General features: G+C 52.7%; 1 protein-coding gene across 8 annotated transcripts in view; it reads left to right on the forward strand.

Annotated features, from left to right (window-relative positions):
- The window catches only part of LOC119711303 (protein CEPU-1), a 363,561-nt gene that overhangs the window by 211,961 nt on the left and 129,830 nt on the right, over nt 1–21,770 (forward strand). For 3 of the 8 annotated variants that reach the window (XM_038161307.1, XM_038161311.1, XM_038161309.1), the window contains exon 2: nt 11,526–11,610. In XM_038161307.1, coding sequence (XP_038017235.1) covers nt 11,526–11,610 — 85 coding nt within the window. Of the gene's footprint in view, nt 1–9,988; nt 10,023–10,541; nt 10,561–10,987; nt 11,611–21,770 lie in introns of those variants that run through there. The other 5 variants (XM_038161310.1, XM_038161313.1, XM_038161312.1 and 2 more) reach the window with 5 other exon arrangements.

Here is a 21,770-nt window from a genome sequence, read left to right on the forward strand (position 1 = left end):
GGATGAGGAGGGTGAGGGTGCTGTGATGGGATGAGGAGGGTGCTGTGATGGGATTGAGGTGGGTGAGGGTGCTGTGATGGGATGAGGAGCATGCTGTGATGGGATGAGGTGAGAACAATAATGGGATGAGGAGGGTGCTGTGATGGGATGTGGTGCATGCTGTGATGGGATTGAGGTGGGTGCTGTGATGGGATGAGGAGGGTGCTGTGATGGGATGAGGAGCGTGCTGTGATGGTATGAGGAGGGCATTGTGATGGGGTGGGATGTTGCCATGATGGGATGAGGTGGATGCTGTGATTGAATGAGGTGGGTGCATAATGGGATGAGGTGAGAGCAATAATGGGATGAGGTGGGTGCCAGGATGGGGTGAGGTAGATGTTGTTGTGATGTGCTATGAGGGGATGAGGTGGGTGCTGTGATGGGATGAGGTGAGAGCAATAATGGGATGAGGTGGGTGTCGAGGTGATGAGGATGGGTGAGGTAGATGTTGTGATGTGTTGTGATGGAGCTGCCAGGTGCAGAGGGATTTATCTGTGGCTCACACAGCCGGAGATTTGCATCTCCCACCATCTCCTCTGCCACCCTGTCATTCTCAGCCCTTCTCCTCCCTGGGGGTGTGAGGCCCTTTTGTAGCCATAGCTGCACATCTCGGGTTATCTCAGGACACGGGGTGCAGGGAGCAGCAGGTTTGATGACAGCAGGGACACGCATGGAAAAGCTGTGGTGCAAACAGTTGGAAACTGATAACTAGCAGTGATGCCTTTGCCAGGAGAGGAAAAAATGACTGTAAATTTGCTTTGTTTTGATATTCAAATATTCCTTTCTGTGTATGTGCTAATGGGTACGCTGGTGTTATGGCATTATTAGAACAAAATATTCAGATGATTCCTAACAGAATTTGTGTTTCACAAGCTACATGGAAATGTTGGCTTGGAAACTGGAGTAGTGTTAGAAGACTGTTTCTCCCAGGGGGTAATAACTGGCCCGAGCTGCTCTGCAGAACTGAGGCTTGGAGTGTGGGATCCAGGTGAATTCTCCCAGGAATCCTTGCTAGACAATGCTCCCCTCCCCAGTATGAAAGGAGCACCCTAAATACAGACCAGGGGGAGCCTCAGCCCCTCCTACCCTTGATCCCTTTTCCTCACATGCTTCCCAGCTTTGTGGGATGTGAAAGGCTGTTTTGAAAGGACAGCTCTGCTTCTGCTGTGTAATGGCTCAGCTGAACCCGGGGCAGCGTCCCCCAAGATCTCCTCTGGCTCCATCAGCTCGGTGCCTGGATTCTTCAGCTGAGGCCAGGCTGAGGCTCTTAGTTCTTCATTCCCACCGAAATGAGCAGCAAATCAATGCAGGCCTAATAAAAGATGATTGGGAATTGCTAATAGGAGTGTGGGAGGGCAGCCCTGCCTCCCAGAGCCAAGATGAGTATGGATTTTCTTGTGCCAGGCACTGTAAATGCTTCTGAGCTCCCCAGGGAGCCCTGGATGCTCACCCTCTCCCTTCACCCTCATCATTCTACCTTAAAAAGGAGCCTGGCAAAGGCAATTAGCTGGGTTAATTAGCTGGAGGTGGCAGGGAGGGCTCAGCCTGGGTGGGATGGAGTGAGCTGGGACAGGGTGCGTGCTGGGGGCAAGGAGCCCCTCGGCCAGGGGCAGGGTTAGATTGGATATAAGGAAGAAATTCCTAACTGTGGGTGGGGTGAGGCCTTTGCACAGGTTTCCCAGAGGACCTGCGGCTGCTCTGGCCTGGAAGTGTCCAAATCCAGGTTGGATAAGGCTTGGAGCAACCTGGGACAGTGGAAGGTGCTCATGGTGGGAGGTTCCTTCCATCCCAAACCATTCTGGGATTTTATTACAAGATCATCTGCCCTGCTCCTGCCCTGGTCAGAGTTTGGTCCCCATCCCACAGTACCTGTGCAGGGGCAGGAAGGGGAGAAACGAGGTTGGAGAGTGGGAACACAGCTGGAAAGGTTCTCACTGCCTTGGTGCTGGGCTTCCACTCCAGCTCCTGGTAGCTGCTGTCTGCAGCTTGCCTTATTTATGGACTCAAATCTCCCCCACTCTTCTCCCTCCAGCAGCCACGGTCCCAGCACCCCAGAGGCTCCCTATTGCAGAGAGATCAGCACCAATAAACTCCCTGCTTCGCTCTGCACTCGCAGCCAAACCCCTCCTGCCCTTCACGTTGGTGCTGCTGGGGGATGATGTATGAAATCCAAGTCGGTTTGATTCATATGAGTTGTGTTCACCTTGCAGAACAGGCTGTCACCAAAAATAATAAACCTCCTTGTTTTAATGCCTGGAGAGGCTGTTGGACGAGCAGCAGGACAGGTTTAGATCCTCTTCCAAGGAAAAGGACGCTTTTGAGAAAGACGGATTGCGAGCCACGGGATGGCTGCACGAACGGTAAATAATAATTAGAGCTGTGTCTGGAGGCTGCAGGGGGAGCAGGGACCTGTCAGGCTTTGTGTGGGACTGCTGTTCCGGACAGGACAATTCCTGACCCGTGGCCTGTAAGGTCTAAATGGTGTTGCCAAGAGCAGGGGGTTGGCAGTGCAGGGTGAAGTGATGTGTCCCTTGTCACCCAGAAGAGAGGTGGCAGAGCCCTGGGTGCTGCAGCTGCTGGTTTGCGCAGGGATGGGGACCAGGGTGGCTGCAGTTCATCATCCCTTACATCCACAGGCCTTTGCAAGAAGAAGAAAAACCCTGCTGGGCAACTCTTTACCCCCTGATTTATAGTTCATCCCTTGAATTTTTCTCATGCCACAGTGCAGTCCTTCCCTGAGCTCACACCTGCGTCCAGGAGAAATTTTCTTTGGAGTAAATGCACCAGCACAGTATCCAGTGAGGCTGCATCCTCATCTCTCTCCTCTTTGGGCAGCAGCTCAGATTGTGATGCCTGTCTTTGCTTGGCATCAGACCCGCCTCCAGCAGGGTGCTGGGTGCCCCCAGCGCAGCCCCTTGGTCCTTTTCCCTTTGGGTGCTCTGCTGTCTCCTGCCTCGGGATGTGGTGCCCAAAGCCCCATCCTCCGCGTCCTGGAGCAGCCCATGTGTGCACATGGCATTGAGGCAAAAAGGTATTAATGGGGGGAAAAGTTAACCACGTTTATTGAACTGCGAAAAAGGTTGTTTTTACATCCCTTTATTGGAATATAAAGACAGCTTTTATAACCTTTTAAAGGGGCATAAAAGCAGCTTGGAGACCAGAAACCTCGCTCCAGTGGAAGGCAGGGGAAGGTACAGGGAAAGGGAAATGGAGAGGAGGAGAGCAAACATCTGCCACGTTCTGAGGACAGGAGCAGCTGGGAGGGCTGGCTGGAGCCCCTGAGACCCCAGGTCCGACGTGGTGGTGGTGTCACCTCTCCTGGGGAGGTCTGCAGCCCTTGCTGCTGCCCACAGCTCTGCTCCTGGGCTGGAACAGTGTTCCTCCCTTCTCCAAGTGCAAAGGCCTCCCGGGAGGGGGAAGTGTTGGAATTAATGAACTCACCTGTTTCATTTTTATCCCCAGTCTTCTGTGAATACTGCTTTGGCTTCGTTCCTCCGGGAGCGAGGGAGGAGGGAATGTGTAAAGGTCTGGCCTTGAGGCTGGAAGGAAAGTTTGCTCTGTGACTGCTCCAGCCTCTCTGGGGCTTCCGGGTGCGCCAGCTCACAACCTCAATAGCCCAGAAAGTATTGGTTAATTTGGGATCTGGGGCTGGCACACTCATGGCTGGGATATCCTCTGTCCCCCTGATGCCTTCAGGGGTGTGCTGTGATCCCTCTCCTCCACATCACAGGATTTGCTGCCTCCTTGCCCATCCAAATCAGCAGGTCCAGCTGCTGGTTGGGGTGTGGTTGAGAGCAACACCTTCAAATCCAGGAAGAAGCTCCTTCCAGCTCTTCCAGAGCTCCTGGACAGCGCTCCGAAAGCATTTGGCATTGCAGGTGGGCAGAGCCCAACCAGCTCCTGCTGGCACACTCCTCCCAGGACAGAGCTGGATTTTCTCCACCCAGTGGGGGAGATGTGCCTTTTTCTTTGCCTTGTTCCCTCAGCGGTGGCTCTGACACGACATTAAGAGGAGAGTGACCTTTCCACCGCTCTGCAGCTCCGGGGAGGGGAGAGCTGAGCCCTGTCTGCAGCAGGGCACCGCTGGAATACGGATAGGTCGCGGGGCTCCCTTATCTCCACACCATCTCCCAAATAATAAGCTTCCCCAGATAATGTTGTAGGGCTGTAAAGAGGACGGGAGCAGGAGCAGCTGCTTCTAATTTCACTTCATGGGGAGGGAGGCGATGCTGAGAGCACCCCGCATTCTCGGCACATATTTTTCATCATTATAGGCAGAAATGCCAGCGCTCTGACAGATATTAATGCAGTTCACACCGGGAGAAAATCTTCTTTCCATCAGGCTCCATGTGCAGCAAGAGGGCAGTGCCATTTGCAGCCCTAGGGAGGATGTGTTTGAAAGGTGATGTGTTTTTTACCTGGGAAGTTTTATTCCCAGACAAAGTTCTGTTTGGAGAAAGGGCACCTGAACCCATCCCACGGGGGGCTGTGGGATCACTCTTCACTGACCTGGGTGAAGGTGCATTTGCAGCAGTGCTGGGAATTAATCTGGATTTTGGTGTAACTCAGATTCCCCTCTGCTGGCTCTGTCATGGCTGTGTGTCACCACGGGGGTGTGACTGTCCCATGGAGCAGTTTTGTGACCTGGGCTCCCATCGTGATTCTGTGAGGTTTTCAGACTTACCCCACGGGGAACTGCACCTCCTTGCACCCCTCAGCCTCCTTTTATTTGCTTATCCCACTAAATATTCATCAGTAACATTTAAGACAAAGGAAAGAGATAATTACAAGGGGAGAGTTTTTTTGCAGTATTAAAGGTTAACAGAATTCTTGGCATTTGTGCCTTGTCGATCTCCATGTAATTATGCTCATTTCCCAGAATTCAGAGGCGACTGTGCCTGTTAACGCTCAAAGACGGTACCCCGGGAATTAAATTTATGAGATCATTTCTCAAAATCTTCAGATTCAAACCAAGCATCTTGCTTAATGGCATGACTATTATTAATATTATTCTTGGATGCAGAGAGCCGTGAGGGTCAGAGGACCAGTGGCAAAACTCAAATTGATACAGGCAGACAGCAACGAGCCTGGACTTTTTTCCCAAGGAACGTACTCGAGCGATTTGGCAACTTCAGGGAAGCAGGCTGGCAAAAGATGGGTGCTGATTTGAGGTGAAAATGGGAAAAAGCCCATTTTGGGCAGCAGCTTGTGGGGATTCAGAAAGGACAGCTTGGTTTGGAGGTGACTGCTCCCAGTCTGGAGGCAGGTGCAGGCAATAGGGAGATCAGTGGCTCCCGGAGAGGCTGATTCCAAGGATGCAGAACACCTGGCAGTGGGCTGGGCTTTCACTCGGCACAGCTGAGCACACTTAGTGCTTTTAAAAGAGGGATTTTAGGGGCCCTGCTCTTAGTTTTTGCTTTTTGTTGCATGTGGTTGTCTAAACTGAGGTAGGTGCTCCTCCCTTGCTGTCTGCTTCCCCCTGTTTTATAGGGACTGAGCAGTTTTCCGTTCAGAAAGGGTTTGGGGGGGAGGGGGGGAGGAAACTGAGCTGGAGGGGGTGAACCAGCCAGGCTTTTTACTGCTCCCTGCAGCTGAGGCTGTGTGTGATATCCAGATGGGCTGGGGAAGGCTTGGCTCAGTGTGTTTGCCTTGGGACCATCCCAGGAGGAGGCACAGCAACGCTTGGAGCTGCTTTTCCAAACAGTTATCCAGCACTGAGCCCCCAGACTGTAGGCAGAGCCTCAGAAGGGGTAGAACTTTGTGTTTTCACATTTAAGGGAGCCGTTCTGGAGCTCCTAAATATCCATGGTGAGATCTGAGGAGTGTCTGGCTTTGCTTTTCAGCTCATTCAGCTTTTCTCCTTTTTCACTGACTACAGGGATTGAGTCGTAGAGCTCTGGGTTAATGTCACACACTTATCAAATGCCATTAGATGGATAATGACATGGCTTTATCCCACATCATCACTGTCCCTGGCACCTGAGCTAATCAAACACTACTGGCGATGCGGAGTTTGTATCAAAGAAGTTCTTTGGGCTGTTCATGCAGCAGCAAAAGCTCACGAGGAAGCCATGAGAAACAGATTTATGTGAAATCAATATTGATTTGTACCAAGGATCAATCCCAGTTCATAATTCCCACTGTGCCAGTGTGGCTTGGTAGCTGTTTGATCAGTTTTTTAACTCTCTGCACAGATGTCTGATATGGAGCCTGGACCTGCAGAGGTGTCGTTTCATAAACGTGTGTGCCTGGCGGGGCTGCTGTGAAAGGCCCAGACACTGAGGGCTGTGGGGGAAAGGACTAACCCAAAGGGAAAAGCGAGGCCTGGAGGGCTGCTTTGCATCCTCCTGATCTGATGTCTCAGTTGCCGCAATGCCTGGCCTCTCTGCAAAGCACAGAGATTCCCAGGATGGTTTGGGTTGGAAGGGACCTTAAAGCTCATCCAGTGCCACCCCCTGCCACGGGCAAGGACACCTCCCACCAGCCCAGGTTGCTCCATCCAGCCTGGCTTTGAACACTGCCAGGGATTAGATACTGAGTATCCTCAAGGATGCTGCTGTGTATCAGGGCTGGCAGAGCTCTGTGGGGCATTTTGGCTTTCCTTTTCCTGCGGGGACATGCTCCGGGTTACCTGGTGAGATGGTGCAGGGAGATCAGCCCTGTGCCGGCTTTGCAGCACCCGTTTGGGACAGATTTGCAGCCTTTTCCACGGCACCTGCTCCTCCAGCCCCTTGGCTGAGGCTTTGCAGCTCAGCCGGGGGTGCCATGGAAGGAGTTAACTCGTGCTTGAAAATTCCGAAGTCCCTGAGCACGATGAGAGCAAGCGACAAACCCGAGCCCGGCAGTTTTTTAAAGGGCAAACAAAATGTTCCTTTTTTTTACTGCGAGGCACTTGGTGCAAAGTGCAGGCAGAGCAGGGCAGCGTGGCTTTAGGGGACGGCTCCCAAAAGCACATTTTATTTAAATTTAATAGGATGGTTACTGTAAGTTTATCTAAACTGCAGTTAAATATTAACGGCATCTCTAGCAGGGATTAATGGGGTCTCCTGCGTCGGTTTTAAACACCGTGAGGAGGGTGCTGGGAGTCCCTGCCGGAGAGGGATTGAGGGCTGAGCGCCCATGAGGATGCTGCTTGCATTCCAAAATCTGCCCTAGAAACAGCCCTGAACAGGCGATTTCTCCCGCTCGGAGCGGGAATGCCTTTGGGGCGAGAAGGGCTCAAAACGGCTCCGGCCAAGTACGGCTCCCAATCATTGTTCTTTAATTGGGGCCACCGTTAACGAGGGGATAAATGAGGCAGTGAGCGGAGCTGGAGCCCGCGTCCTTTGTGGCTCCGGTGAATGGCTGTAGACACGGAGGGCTCAGCAGTTATTCAGCAAAAGCTCCCCCGGACTCGTGTGTCATTCACCTGACTAACGCCAAGGAAATTAAGCACTTTTTGTGCAACTCGGAGCTTATTGGAGAATAATGTGGTATGCGATAGCACGGCTGGCGTTATAAAATCGTGTTTTCATTTGGAAGGAACGAGAGCGTCTCGAGCATAAATTACGTTTCTGATCATATTTGGCCATTTCAGATTAAAAATAAATTTCCACTTTGGGGCTATAGATTGCCATCTATCAACTCCCTGAAAAGGGAAAAAAGGAATTAAAAAGAAAATCTGGCTGTACGAATTGCCTTGCTATGACCTACTTATTGAAAGTAGTTTTTTGTTCTCCAGGAATGAAATCCATTGGTGTGGGGAGGTTGTAGGATTGTATGGTTTAGGTTTGCAGACAGGTCTGCAGGATGGGAGGATCTTTAACTTGGACCTGCAAGCAGGTACAATAAAATAGATAGAGTCGCGCTGGATACTTCGGAGGAAGTAGGAGAAAATGCAGCAATGTTGTTTTTTCCCTTGATAGAGGAACTTGAACGGCGAATTTGCATCTGATTATCGTCCTTCGGGACCACTCAGATCTGCAGATTAGCTGCTTAAGGCTTGGTTCTGCATGAAAAGCCCGAGACTGGGGCAGTGTTTGCTGGGAGGGTCCTTGCAGAATGAGTCGGGGTCCCTTCCAGCAATCCAAATGCCATCATTCTTCCCAGTGGGACATTTTTGGGACTGATTTGCTCCCTGCTCTGCTTCTGAACCTCCTCCTCCCCAGCTGTCGACAGGGATGCTCCTTTGGGAAGCAAACCCACAGGGCCTTGCTCCTCTGACCCCTTCTCCATCCAGGCTTTCAGCATCCTCCCCTCCAGCAGCCATCTCCCGAGGGAAGATCCTCCTCCTGGCTCCATCCTTGCCGTGCATCACTTCCCACCCCGTCCAGCCCTTGCTGCTCCCGCTGCCCTGTTTGTGGTCTCTGCCAGGAGAGGGGGGCCTTTAGCCTTGCTGGGAAGGAGAGCGGTGAGATGGATGCGGAGATAAAGACACACCTCGAGCGTGCTGTGCTTGGCTCGTTCTGTTTGTATCCTGCCTGTTGCTCGAAATGAGGAGAAGAAAAAAAATAAAAAAAGACTTTCACCTAAGTAGGAAGAAAGGGAAGAAGCTGAAAGCGAGAGGCTGTTTGGTGCTCAGATGGGCTCAGCCCGTGCGCAGCAAAGTCTGCTGCTGCTGTGGTCAAAACCCAACGAAGGAAAAAAGACTCTCTCATCCCCAGAGAAGGCTACAAAGCTCTCTTTCTCTCGCTGCTGAACCTTCACAGCTGGACTCAGTTGCTGGCTCCACTGCTGCTGGAGCAACTGAATTATTTAAAGGAACCTTGATTTGGTTTTCTCTTTGCTGTTTTCCCGCGTTGTGTTTATTGTCTATAGATATTTTTATAGTCCGAAGCAATTACAGCTGTCAGAAAAGAGACGAGCTGTGACAGGTTGATTTATATGTACATTGTATGTATGCAAGAGAGGGAGGGAGGCCAGGGATTCTGCCGGGCTTTAGTATGCAGGAGCATATTGGATGTAAATTCCTTGGGATTTTCAAACAATGCTGCTGATGATCTCCTAACAGTGGGCCAAATTCAGCCTGGCAAGGGCTGGAACAGCTCTGCAGGTCACATCTGCCCCAGCCTCGCATGATTTCAGCTCAGGGAGAGGTTTTTTCGCTCGTAATTTAAGATGCTCCTGGCGATCCGGGGCTGAATTCCGTGTTAAAAGGTTAACTGGCTGTGGTTATTGGAATCCCTCTGGTTTTGCTGACACAGGAGCTGGTCTCTGCCCATTCAAAGGAGCGGCCCCACAAAGAGCAAGCTCTTGTGTGATGGTCCCGCAGGTATCCCAGCGGGGTCCCCATCCTGCCGGGGAGGCCTGGATGCCGCAGCAATCAGTCGGATCGCTGTGTTTTATTCTTTGCTGCCTTGTACGCCCCGGTGCCATGACACAGCCCTGGACAGTCTGTCCCCCTGCCTCTGACGGTGTCTCTTTACGCAATAAGGTTTCAGAGACCCCTCCCATGTAATTTGTGGCCCCAAAGGATCCGCTGAATGCGGCGTTCCCCCTCCCTTGCCAGTTCTGACAGCCGAGTTCACTGCGGGGATTAAAGTCCTTCTGCCAAGAGCTGGGGAAAGCTGCCGGTTCCTCTGGGAAAACACAGGGCTCGAGGCAGCACGTCCCACCAGCGCTAAATTCAAGGAGCAGAGAACCTTCAGACAAGGAAAAAGTAGAGAGACTTGCAGAGCAATCCCCTTCTCGTATGACCAGCCAGCATGCACAATAATAATAAAGCTTTATTTGATGGAGTGTTTCCTCTGCCCGGCACAGCTCATAATGTTTTAGAGATTAAATAGCACAGTTAGTGAATTAAGCAGTAGTTTACAGGGGATTCGGAGACTCCAGGGATTAGTAACGGGCTATGGATCCTTTCACATCTAGGTCACCAGTTTGAATCCAGCTCAGGTTGCCAGCAGCAAACTCAAAAACAACAACAAAAAAACCCCACCGCCCCACGCTGGTGCCGCTCAAAAGCTGCCGAGCACACGGTGGGGGAATGGAGGGAGGATTTTTGGGTGAGGCAAAGCAGGGAAGTCACTGGGCACAGCAAGGGGGGGACACCTGGTTTTCCCTGAGGCTGGGCTGTGACAGCTGGGGGGTTTGAGGGGTGCAGCATCCCAAAAGCTGTGATTTGACTGCTGCCTCCGGGACTCTCTGCTCTGAGGATGCTCCCCAGCACCTTTTTACCAGCATGGAACTGTGCTTGGAAATATTAATGTGTTTAGCCACTAGCGGAGGGAAGGGGGAATTACTCGGCATAAGCAAATGTGATATTTGTTAAATTATGAGCTGATAAAAAGTACACGGGGACCGTGCTTGCGGCTGGGGAGGAATTTGCCACTTAAGCTCACGCTGTGCCTGTGAGGTGCAGGGGAGCAGGAGGACACGCTCGTGCCTCGCCTCATCATCACCTGGCTGGGGGGGAAGGGGGGGATATTACCCGTGCCTCAGTTTCCCCTCCCGCACAGTGACTTTGCCGCCTGGGATGGGGAAGGTGCAGAGGTAGAGGAGGGCAAAGGGGAGAGTTTGTGCGGCGCTGGCTGCGGGACGCAGGTAAGCGCAGGGGGAGAGAGGAGAAAGGAGGAGAGGGGGGGTCTTGCCATCCCCCCCGAAGAGCGCGGCGCGGCGGGAGTTAATGTGCGTGTCCTCCTGCGCATCCCGCCCCGCTGCCGCCCGCCCGCCCGTGTGCGGGGCTCGGGCCGTGCGGGAGCCGAGGCGCCGGGCAGCGCTGGAGCCGCTGCCATGACAACCCCGGGGATGCTGCCGGCCGGGGCCGGGGTGCTGCTGCCGCCGCCCCCCCGCATCCCCCCCGCCCGCCGCTGAGGCCAGCCAGGGGCTCCGGCAGCCTGACATCCCCGCATTCTGCATCCCGCCGTCCTCTCATCCCCATCCTGCATCCCGCCTGGACCAGTCCCCCGGCAGCGGGGCGGGAGGAGAGGAGCTGCAGGGCATCCCGAAGGCTTTTGCCCGCTGTGCCTTCTTGCGCCTGGACACCTTCGCTAGCTCGCCTCGGGGGTGTTTTTTTGGGGTTTTTACTGGTTTTTGGACTGCCCCCGCCTCGGGACAAGCGTGCGGGAGTGGGGTACAGCCGGACCCCCCCCCGGCGCCTCCTCGCCCAAGTGAGCCTCGGACTGCTGCCCGAAGAACCGGCTCGCCCAGCACCTTTGCCACTTCTCCTCCTCCTCTTCCTCCTCCTCCCCCCGGCCCTCCCGTCCTCCTCCCTCGCCCGAGGACAGCGGGACTCCCTCCGATGCCGCTCGGCAGGCTCAGCGCTCGCAGCCAGCCTTGCCGGGGGCTCTCCTGATCTCCGTGGAGCTCCGCAGCGCTCGCCCCGGTGGTTTTGCTCCCCCCCATCCCTCCTCTCCACCCACCCCTTCCCCCTTTTCGCCGTGTCGGGTGTGTTTTTTGCCTGTTGGAAAAGTCCCCGCTGCCCAGGATGGGGGTCGGTGGGTGCTTGGCCCTGCCCTGGAGGTGCCTGGTCGTCCTCTGTCTCAGGCTGCTCTTCCTTGTGCCCGCAGGAGTGCCCGTGCGCAGCGGAGATGCCACCTTCCCCAAAGCCATGGACAACGTGACAGTGCGGCAAGGGGAGAGCGCCACGCTCAGGTAGGAGCAGCTGGACGGGGGCTTGGGGGGTCGGGGGTCCTGCTTGCGTGGTGACTTTGGGGTCGTGACTCAGTTTCCCCGCGGGGGATGCGCCGTGCCGCTTGGCGGTACGCGATGGTACCGGGCAGCGAGCTGACGGATTGGAGCGCCAGGGGATTGGGCTTGGGCTCAGCCCTCCCAGTTGTCTTCGGGAAAGTTACTGGGGGATGAAAAATCAGGGAATGTGATTCCCTTTTGGCGTCCTGCCCCACAGCAGTGCGAGGCAGGGGCTCGATTGCTGCTGTCGGTGCCGTGGCTCGGGCACTTGGGCTGCGTTCGGTGCAGATAAATCCTGCTCGGCTCCCGGAGTGCAGTGCCCGGGGTGTCTTCACCCATGTCAGACCGCCCCAGCCTGGGCAAAGGGGAGTTGGTGACCCCCTGGTGCGGCTCTGTGCCTTTACCTCAGGTGCAGACCTGCTGGAATAGGGAACTGCGGGATGGGGCTGGCCCCGGGCAGGTGAATGCTCCGCTCCCTAAAAATCCCCGTGCTCCAGAGGCAGGGGGCTGCTGCTCCCTGGCAGCATTCCCTCCCTGGGAAGGGGAGAGATGGGGGCTGGGCGTTGCACCAGGGTCCTGATTCCTGCAGCAGCGATCCGAGGGGTTCGGGGGCTGCCGAGGAATCCATAATTTTGCTCGGCATAATTTCTGGGACATCTTATGCCCAGACACTCGTCCCTGTCCTCACAGCAGATGGGCGCAGTCATCCCAGAGGATGTTTGATAGGGACATTAAAAATCAAAAGCCAGGTTTTAATTGCAGCGCTGGGAAGCGGCGCTTGCAACTCCGGCATGCTCGGGAGCGACTTTGCTCCTCCGGAGCATTGCATAGGTGACACCAACATCTGCGGGGCCAGCTGGGTGTGTGCGGTGACACCGCACTCCTGCTCTACGCCAGCCAGTGGAGAGGGGCCAAGCCAGGGCAGGAAAAAAAAGCCCCGGGAGGAATTTCAGCAGGAATTTTCCTGCAACTCAGTTGTTTGCAGCCGAATCTTGTGTCCCCCTCCCCAGCCCCTGAGAGCTCCTGGGAGGGTGGGAGCTGTGTTGTGGCCATTCCTCTGGGTTTGTCTTGCGTCATGGCACGACTGGGCAAAGAGGCTGGAAAACGGGTGGCAGAGGATGGAGCACGGAGTGTCTTGCTTGGGAATTTGAGCTTGGCTTCAAAAAGTAGTAGCTCCTTTCCTGAATTGCTGTGTTCTCCCAAGTGTCAAAATTCCTACAGCTCCGGCTGTCAAAGAGGGAGGGGTTTGGGTTACTGGGGGTCTGGGCAGTGAAACACACGGGGTGGCAGCAGCTGGGTGGGTGCTCTGCAAACTTATGAGAAGAGGCTCTTGTGGGGGCCTGCGCAGGGTTTTGGGCATGAATCAGGGAGCTTGACCCACGCCACGGATCGAGGTGCTCTGCCCTGGCACTGGGTGGCCGCTGGTGTTGGAGGAGAACAAAGGGAAGCTTGGGTGAGTCAGCAGGAGGGATTCTTCTGTCAGGCTTCATGGGAAGGGGGACAAATCCTGCCCCTGGGAGGTGGCTCTGGGGAGAGAGGGAGGACAGCAGTGTGCCATCATCCCAGAGCTGCCATGGGTGCATCCCAGTAGAGCTGGGGGCTGCTCTGGTGGCAAGGGATGTCCGTGTCCCTTGACAGGTGCCTTGTCAATACAGGTGTGCCCCAGGAGAGGGGCTTTGGGATGTGCAGCCTGTGCAGATTCCGTTCCCACTGTGCTGGTGACATTCCTGCTGTCCTGCCTCTGGAGCAGGGATTGCTCTTGGAAATGAATGGCTTGCTGCCACCGTCAGCTCGGTGCTCTGCTGTGGTGACAGAGACATGCAGGAGTGTGCCTTTGCCTGGGCATTTGGAGCCGTTTTCCTGCTGGTTTGAGGTGGGAGCAGTTGGCCCAGCAGGCAGTGGGACATTGCTGCATGCCCTGGTCAGTCCCAGTCGTGCTGCACCGTGGCAGGAGCCGGGAGGAGCAGAGCAAGTGAAAACCAGAGGAAATCAAGGAAGCATGAATCTTCCTGCCTGCTCCCCTCCCAGCCCGGTGTGCCCATCGATCTGTTGCGGAGGAGTTAACTTGTGCAGAATAGCAATGCTGCTACAAAGGCTGTGGCAGACCCCAGCGATGCTCCTGGCCACCTCCTGCCCAGCCCTGCATGGGTGGCAGTCAGGGAAGGGAAAAAAAAAAATCAGGTCTAATCCAATCCCACTCATTTCCATGCAAGGTGGGAGGATGGGGAGCTGCAGCCAAGGATTTGGAAGGAGTAATGTTTCTAGAGGTCCCTTCTTGGTGTTTCACAGATGCCAAAAGGGAAGAGCAAGCTGAAAACTCAGCAGCAGAAGTTGCTGTTTCTCTGGAGCACTTGGAAAGTCCTGTCCCCCCCTCTTCCCAAGGGAGAGGCTTTGGCTGTTGGAAATAGGTTATTTTATCGGGGTGGCAGGGCCTGAGGAGCCCGAGCCACTGTCGAGCATCAGTGCCCTGCCAAGAGGCTCTTTTCAGCTCTGTCCCTCCAAGCAGAGTGAATTCAGTGCTGGGAAGAAAGCTGGATTGAAAGCTGCAAGGAGACGTCTCTGTTGTAAAGGCTTTGCTCCGTACAATCCACTGTGGGGAACCAGTTTAGGACCAGAGGCACTAGAGGCGTTCAGATATTTCCTTCCCTCGTGATGTTTCTGCTGGAGGGTGCAGGCGTGTCGTGGGTACCAGCACTCTGGATCACTGTATTAAATTTAAATCAAGCTTTAGATGTCGGGTTAGGGCTGCTGCCTGGGATAGGAGGGGTAGGATTTACTCCTAGGTGCAGCAAAGCCTGTGGGAATAGGGAAAGGGTTTGAGGATGTTGTGTCCACTGTACCATGTTTTTACTGATGGATGTGTCGGTCCTGCCTTTGGGGTTACACTGAGGAATTGTGTGCAGGTGAAGGTCAGAGTTTTCTGTTCTTCCTTGTGTCCCCAAGCACAGATTGTGAGGATGAGGCTGATCTTCATCCCCTCCCACCATGTCCAGACAGCTCTGCCCTTACCAGTAGCGAGTGGCTCATGCTGGAGAGGACCCATCCTGAGCTTCCATGCAGTGCTTGAACTGAGTCCAGGCATTGCTGAGACCTTTGGAGCAGCTCTCTGGGCACCAAAACAAATGGCTTGATTATGATTTCACTTTAATTGGCATCAGTCAGCGCTTTCCATGGCGAGGCTCTGACATTCCCATCAGCAGCACAGGCGCCTGCATGGTGTCCCCCCGAATCGTGGTGCTCCTCTCTCCATCTCCTCTGGTTTCCTTGGCAGGGTGATGCGATGCCTTCATTTGTTCCCCTCTTTGATTCCAACACTAAAAGTCAAATCTGAGTTAAACATGAGGCAAAGCTTTTTTTAACCCTGATGTTTCCTGTGGTTTCCACACAGGCTTTGAAAAGGGCTGTGAGCTTTGCCACTGAGCTCTGTCATTCTTTACCTAAGCCTGTTTTGCAAATTTATTTGGCCCCTGTTGCGCTCTTGAAATAATTTTGGAGGAATGATGGCTTGGCTGTGAAACAAAACAAAATCAAGCATGTTTGTTTGATGGGTGCAAACAGAAAGTGCTTGTTTGCTAAGCAGAAAAGACTATTTTTCAGAGATGGGTCTGTTTTCTGTGACTCTTTGCTGCCCCATCTTTCCCCCTTTATTCACAGGAATTTGCCTCGCTGTGTTTTTATTGTGTAGTAGCAAAATAGGAATGCTCTCCAATGGGTAAATGTGGTGTGTTCCAGCACCCAGGTCCTGGGGGAGCCTCCATGTCTCCCCCAGTGCTTTTCCTGCCAGCGTTTGAGCGAGGGTGATTCTCGCTGAGGTTTTGGGCAGCTGCCTTTGTGGTTTGCAGTCAATGAGTGCAGAAATCCTGCAGGGGGAGGAGGCCAGGGGAACCCATTCCAGGCTGTCTGTGCCTGGGAAAGCCTTGGCTGAGTCATGGGGGGTTCAGGGGGGCTCAAAGAGCAGTGCCCAGCACTGGGCTGGGCTCCTGGTGTGAGTAACAAAAGCCAGACAGGGAAGAGGATGATGACGAAAGGGGCCAGCCATGATTACCAAACCTCCTCTGCTGGCTGCCCAGCTCTGTGTCCGTTTTGCTCCAGGCTCCCACTCCCACTCTGAGCTGCAATAACCCCACTGAGGGAGTGTTGCCTGTCCACCCTGTCCCACCAGCTGAGAACACCCCAAGTTAGGTATTCCCATCTCCTGCCCTGCCCAGCCAACTCCCCTCCTTCCCTGCACAACCACCACATTCCTTATTTCCAGATCAGTGCTCATCTGCCTCTCCAGGGCTCAGACCTGTGAAAAAGTCATCCCATTCTGATGGTCTCCACGCCCAGTACCTGGTAGTTTTCATCCTCAGCAGTTATTTATTTCACAGACTCCTGATTGCTCGCCTAACTACTTCCCGAGGCCAAAATGGGAGATAGAGCTGGGGCTTGCGGAGGCCAAGGTGTCACACCTTTGTTTTTCTCAGTTCCTGAGCAGTAAAGGAGTTCTGAGCACCTGGGATGGGCTGGGAGCAGCTTCCAGCAGCCCTGTGGGGATGGAGCTAAGCTGTGCACTCATGTCTTAACCCAAGTTAATTCCCCTAACTCTCCAGTATCCATCACCTTTGTCCTTCTCCTTCAAACCTCTCTCCTTTTCATCCTGAGGTTTAGGGAATAAGTTCAGGGCTGTGGTAGCCCCTCCTGCATTGAGGTGAGGAAGGAGCAGAGCATGTTCTGCATCCCTCATGGTGCCACTTCACCCCTGCCTCTCTCCTTGTCCCGTTGTTGCTGGGTCCTCCTTTCTGGTCAGGGTTTTGTCCCACGTTCCTGGGGATGCCCCGTGGGAGAGGCTGCAGGAGCCCCACGTGTGGGGTTTGTAGCTCATGAGCCGATTGCTGTGCTGGCGATGGCACGTTTCTGAAAGAGGAGTTTATTACTAAAGTGACATGTCAGCAAATCTCTGCCACCTCTCTCCCATCTCGGAGATGGAATCAGCTTAAAGTGGTGAAAAAAAATTGTCATATGCATGGATTATTCTTTTTTTTTTTTTTTTTCCCTGAGTGCAATTTCCATCTGAGATGAGACAAGCTCCTGATTGCTGTGCCAGAGGAGGGTTTCCCTTTATAGCTTTCCTGGTAGAGCTGCTGCCTCTTGGTTCACTGGAGCTGGGGTCTCCTAGGGGACAAATGGGCTTTTGTCGACCCCCCTGGCTTAAGCATCCCACATCTGGAAAGGCTGAAGCCAAAGAGGCTTTACCTTGGGATGGGGAAGGGAGGCCAGAGCAGCCCCACAGTGGAGGCATGCTGGGCTGGTGTTTGCAGTGGTTAAGGTAGGCTTTGGAAATGGATTTTCAGTTGTCAGCCCTGCCCTCGGCTCCTGGTGTGACGTTGGGTGCCCTCCCAGGCCCTATAAACGTCTTGATTCGTGCACAGCAATTGCAACGCTTCCTTTCTCTGCTCCATGAGTCATCTGCTTGCGTTGCAGTCTCTTTGTGGCAGAGGATTCATCCCTCTGCAAGGAAAATGCTAAAAGTGTCCTACTGGAGGGCACCAGAGGTGTCCAGCCCTGTCCTAGCCTTGCTTGGGGTTTGAAGAGGGGACTGGGAGATTTATTTTGTTGGACGTGGCAGGGAATTGTCATGTTGGGGGTAGCTGGTGTGAGGCTGGGGGACAGCAGAGCTGCTGAGAGGGTGGATGGTTAGTTGGGAGCTGAAGTAAAATCAGGGATGTTGGGACCTGGGGAAGCGATGCCTCTGTGGGGCTGCTGATGGCCCCCAAGTCTGCTCTGAAGCTGCCTCACCAGAACCACGAGCTGGTGTAAGCCTTGGACTCGAGTACTTGTGGGTGCCAATCCAAGAGATGGCACCTGGCCTCACCTCCAGCCTTTGGCTGTCCTGATGTGCTGTCCCAGTGCCACCCTGGCAGAGCGCTTTGGGCCACGCTGCTGCTGGCACTGCAGCTCCACGCGTGTGCTGACAGAGGTGGGTTGGGGATGTGGGACATCTTCAGCTTGCCCAAGTATTTGTCACTTCTGTTGGCTTCCCTGGAGTTACTCCAGTCTATGCAGTTGGAAAAATCCTCTTCTTGATCAGACAGAGTTGTTTTCTTCCCCCCCAGACCTGCCAAAACCTGCCACTTTGAGCTCAGACACCCTTATTTTCCTTCAGACGAAAGAAATCAGGAAGGAACTAATCTACGACCACATCAGTGGGAGCCTGGGCTAATAGAAATTGTAATGAGAATCCAGAGCCAAACAAACAGGCAAATGGGGAAAATGCAATCCCACTGATGCGACAGAGAGATTTATGCCAGCAAAGGGGCTGATCCAGTGCTCATTAATGTCACCACGAGTCTTTATCCCAACTATAATGGACTGGGGATCAGGTTGGAAGACAGCATTTCAGTCCTGCTCCAATATGCAGACTGTTAAGGAGTTGTGTGTGGAATAGCAATGTGGAATTCCTTCTCCTCGGGGTTTGCTCGTTGTTGCATGCGGCACCTTTGCAAAGCAAGTGGGAAATACCTTCTGCTCTCCTTGGGTTTAGTTCTCGGAGGTGCAGGGCTGTGAAGGAGCCAAGTCTGAGGCTCAGGCTTGGCTGTCTGGTTGCTGCAGCGTCTGCTGAACCGCCAACAGCATCTCCATCATGAGGATATTAAAAATCCTGGTTTAAATAAGGATTCTTCAGCTGCCGGGGTGTGGTGTTGGCTGTCACCGCCACAGTCACGCTGGGAAGCATCCTTAGTTTATGTGCAAAGTGAGGAGGCAGATGGGTGGGTATGGAAAATCTGCAGGCAAACTTGACTTTGCAGCTGGATTCTTCCCTGGAAAAATCAGGGAGAGAACTGGGGCAAGGTCTGGAGAGCTGAGCCTGGTCTGAAGGTGGGGACACCTTTGGGGACAGTGCTGAATAGGAAAGGACACCAAGGGTCAAACAGGAGAGGAGTGAGTCCAGCTCTGCATGTCAATGAGGACAGAGTAAATAAGGGATAAAACCACCTTCCAACATGAGCAGCTGGTGAAATATCACAGGATTTTTTTCCCAGAGATGGGAGATTTTGACCGGCTCTGTGCCTGCAACCATAAATGGCTCTGACACCTGTGTCTGTTTTATCAGACACATGCAGAGCCCCAGCCATGATCCAAACATTCATTACTTGGGATTTTTGAGTCTCTTTTTCCCTTTTTTTGTCATGGTGGGATCATTATTTTCGCAGCTTCACATCCTCAGTTCAGCAAAACCAGCGTGTTTTTCAGCCTCATGGTTTTTACTCATCTCTAATAAGAAGCATGAGAGGAAGCTGTTGAGAAAAGCAAATTCTCAAAGGTATGAAAGGAGAGCAGGGCAGCTCCAGGCTTGGAGACACTACCAAATCTCAAGATACTTTGGACCTACAGATAGGCACAGCACTAATATTTGAAGGCGTACTTGGGTTCTTATCCTTCAGTTCTCCAAATGCACTCAATTATATGTGTAGGGCTTTATTCCTTAAATAAACTTAAAAACCATAAAGATAACTTTTAATTATCTTGCATCCCTTTTCCTCTCTTACAGTCCAGTAGAAAGCTCTTGATGAGCTCAAAGGAAGGGTGACTGAGGTGAAAATTCAAGGAAGTATTTTCCAAGTTCTTTTTCTTCCATTACTATTCAGCAGGAGCTGGGAGAGCACCTGTGTCTACTTTCATTCAAAAATTTTTTATAATTTGTTAAATAATTTTTAATAAATATAAATATAAATTTTATATAAATATAAAATTTTTATAATTTATTTTAATAATTTGTTAAATAAGAAAATACTTTTTCTTTTTTTTTTTTTAATTCAAACACAGATATTTTTATTAAACAATCAATTTCTTTCTTGCATACCTTGACTGGAAAGGATTTGATTTAGAATTCCCTTGAGGGGGAGAGGGCAAGTTTGGGTTTGCTTGGAAAAATAGTATTTCTTTCCTTTTATGTGAGTTTGTGAGTTCAGTGAAGCATCATCTCAAATGTTACAGGAAGTTCTCTGATGAAGCTAAAGCAAGATTTGGTATAAATGTGTTTAATAGGAAATAGAGAGATTCTGATTTCATTCAGTCTCAGAAGGGAAGGATTGCTGGACACACACAGTTTCCCTTTAGCTGAAAATAAATATTTCCCTACTCACCTCAAAACTGCTTTACAACTTGGGTTCAATTTTTCCATCAGACTTCACCCCTGCCATTACTTACTACTATGTGGAAGAAATGCTCTGTTTTGAATCAGGCAAAGTTTATTTTGAATGATGTTTTCCAAGGCCAAATTTCCAGCTGGCCAAGGCACGTCAGGACCCTGTTTGCTCTGCAAACTTCCACGGTGTGAGAGTCAGGGCAGAACGCAGCAGTTTTGGGAGGGAGCAGTCTGGAGGTTCCTCATGGTGTGTGTGTGCAAGTGATGTGATTTAGTCCTCTACAAACACGAGGAGCCAAAGGCATCTTGTTGGCCTTGACCAGTGGAATTAAGGACTCTCTTTCCTCTCTTCATTCTGTGGCAGGGCAGGATGTGGGGGTCGGTCTCTTCTCACAAGTAATGAGTGATAGGACAAGAGGAAACAATTTTAAATTGCACCAGAGGAGATTTAGTTTGGGTATTAGGGCATATTTCTGTACCAAAAGGGCTGTCAAGCACTGGCATGGACTGCCCCAGGTGGTGGTGGAGTCCTCATCCTTGGAGGGATTGAAAAGCCCTTGGAGGGATTTCAAAGTGCATGTGGCACTTGGGGACATGGGTGAGTGGTGGCCTGGGGGAATGGTTGGAGTTGATGGTCTTAGAGGTCTTTTCCAGCCTGAGCAATTCTGTGGTCAGAAAGTCGAAATCCCATCTTGGGTTGTCATTGCTTTGTCATGGAGGTGGTTGGTCAGGGGAGATGCTTTCGCTGGTGCATGTCAGCTGGGCTCCTAAATTTCTCCTGTTGTCCTTGTCTCCTGGAGGATGGCAGCTGCAATTTCCTTGCTGGTTCCAAGCCAGCAGCTTGCAGACTGTTGACATTGCTCAGCAGACACGGGGCCTTCACCTCAGACACCTCTGTGAGTCTGAAAACAACACAGACATTTTTGGCCATCCAGAGGTGCTCTTGGTGACCTCCATTCATTCAAGTGGCACTGCCTGAATTAATCTGAACTGCTGAAGGGATCACGGGGTGATCAACATCCTCTTGATCTTTCTAGAAAAGGCTGCAGGCTTGGTGGCCGTGCATTGTTAGGAGGAACTTCACCCACCCAGATGGCTCTGACTCTCTGGGGTCGGTGGGAGTTGCAGGGTGATCCCCTTGCAGGTTTGGTGGGAAGGGGAGGACAGAAGCTGCAGGTGACACCCTGAGCAAAGGGCTGTGCCACCCACGCTGGAAAGGGAGGCTGCTGAGAGGCACCGTGGGGCTGGCGAATGAGCACGCCGGGGACGTGTCAGCTCTTCCTCTCAGCTTCCCTGCGCGGCGCCAACTGTCAGTAATTTAACTAACGTTTTGTAAATAAATGTGGCATTCGGACAGCTGTCACCGTGCCTGTTATAAACACTCCCTTTGTCACTAAAAGCTGGCAGTACTGCTCCGTTTCCCCTGCAAAGGCAGCCACCACTGCCAGTTAGCTCCCAAATCCAGGGCTGTCAAGGAATCACATGCTGGGTGGGGGCTGGGACACTGTGGCTTCGCACAGGGAGCCTGGTGAGGCACTGCCAGGGCCTGGTGAGAAGGCAGCTTTTGCATCTCGAAAATAAATAAATGGCCTGAGCAGTGAGCAAGAAAACCCATCTGAATGTGGCCGTAGGGCTGGTTCCCAGCCAGGAGCCCGGGCGGTCCAGCTGCAGTGTCAGTGGTGGCACTTGGTTCTGCTGCCATCTCATCCCGGCTCCGTGGGTAGCTCTGATAGGGTCAGAGGGGGAGCTCAGCCAGACCCAGGATCTGATGTGCCAAGGGAGTGATTTGGCACCAGCCTTGTGAATGCTTTTCACTTTGAGCAACCTGGTCTAGTGGAAGGTGTCCCTGCCCATGGCAGGGAGTTGGATGGAGAAGAACTTTAAGGTTGCTTCCATTACCCAAACCATTCTGGGATTCTATGAAAAGTGGCCTACTCTCTCACCAGGGTTTGGTTCTGGTAAATCTGGAGTCTCTGAGGCTGGTTAGATTTGAGCG

This window comes from Motacilla alba, chromosome 24, assembly GCF_015832195.1.
Source record: "Motacilla alba alba isolate MOTALB_02 chromosome 24, Motacilla_alba_V1.0_pri, whole genome shotgun sequence".
NCBI classification, from domain to species: Eukaryota; Metazoa; Chordata; class Aves; order Passeriformes; family Motacillidae; genus Motacilla; species Motacilla alba.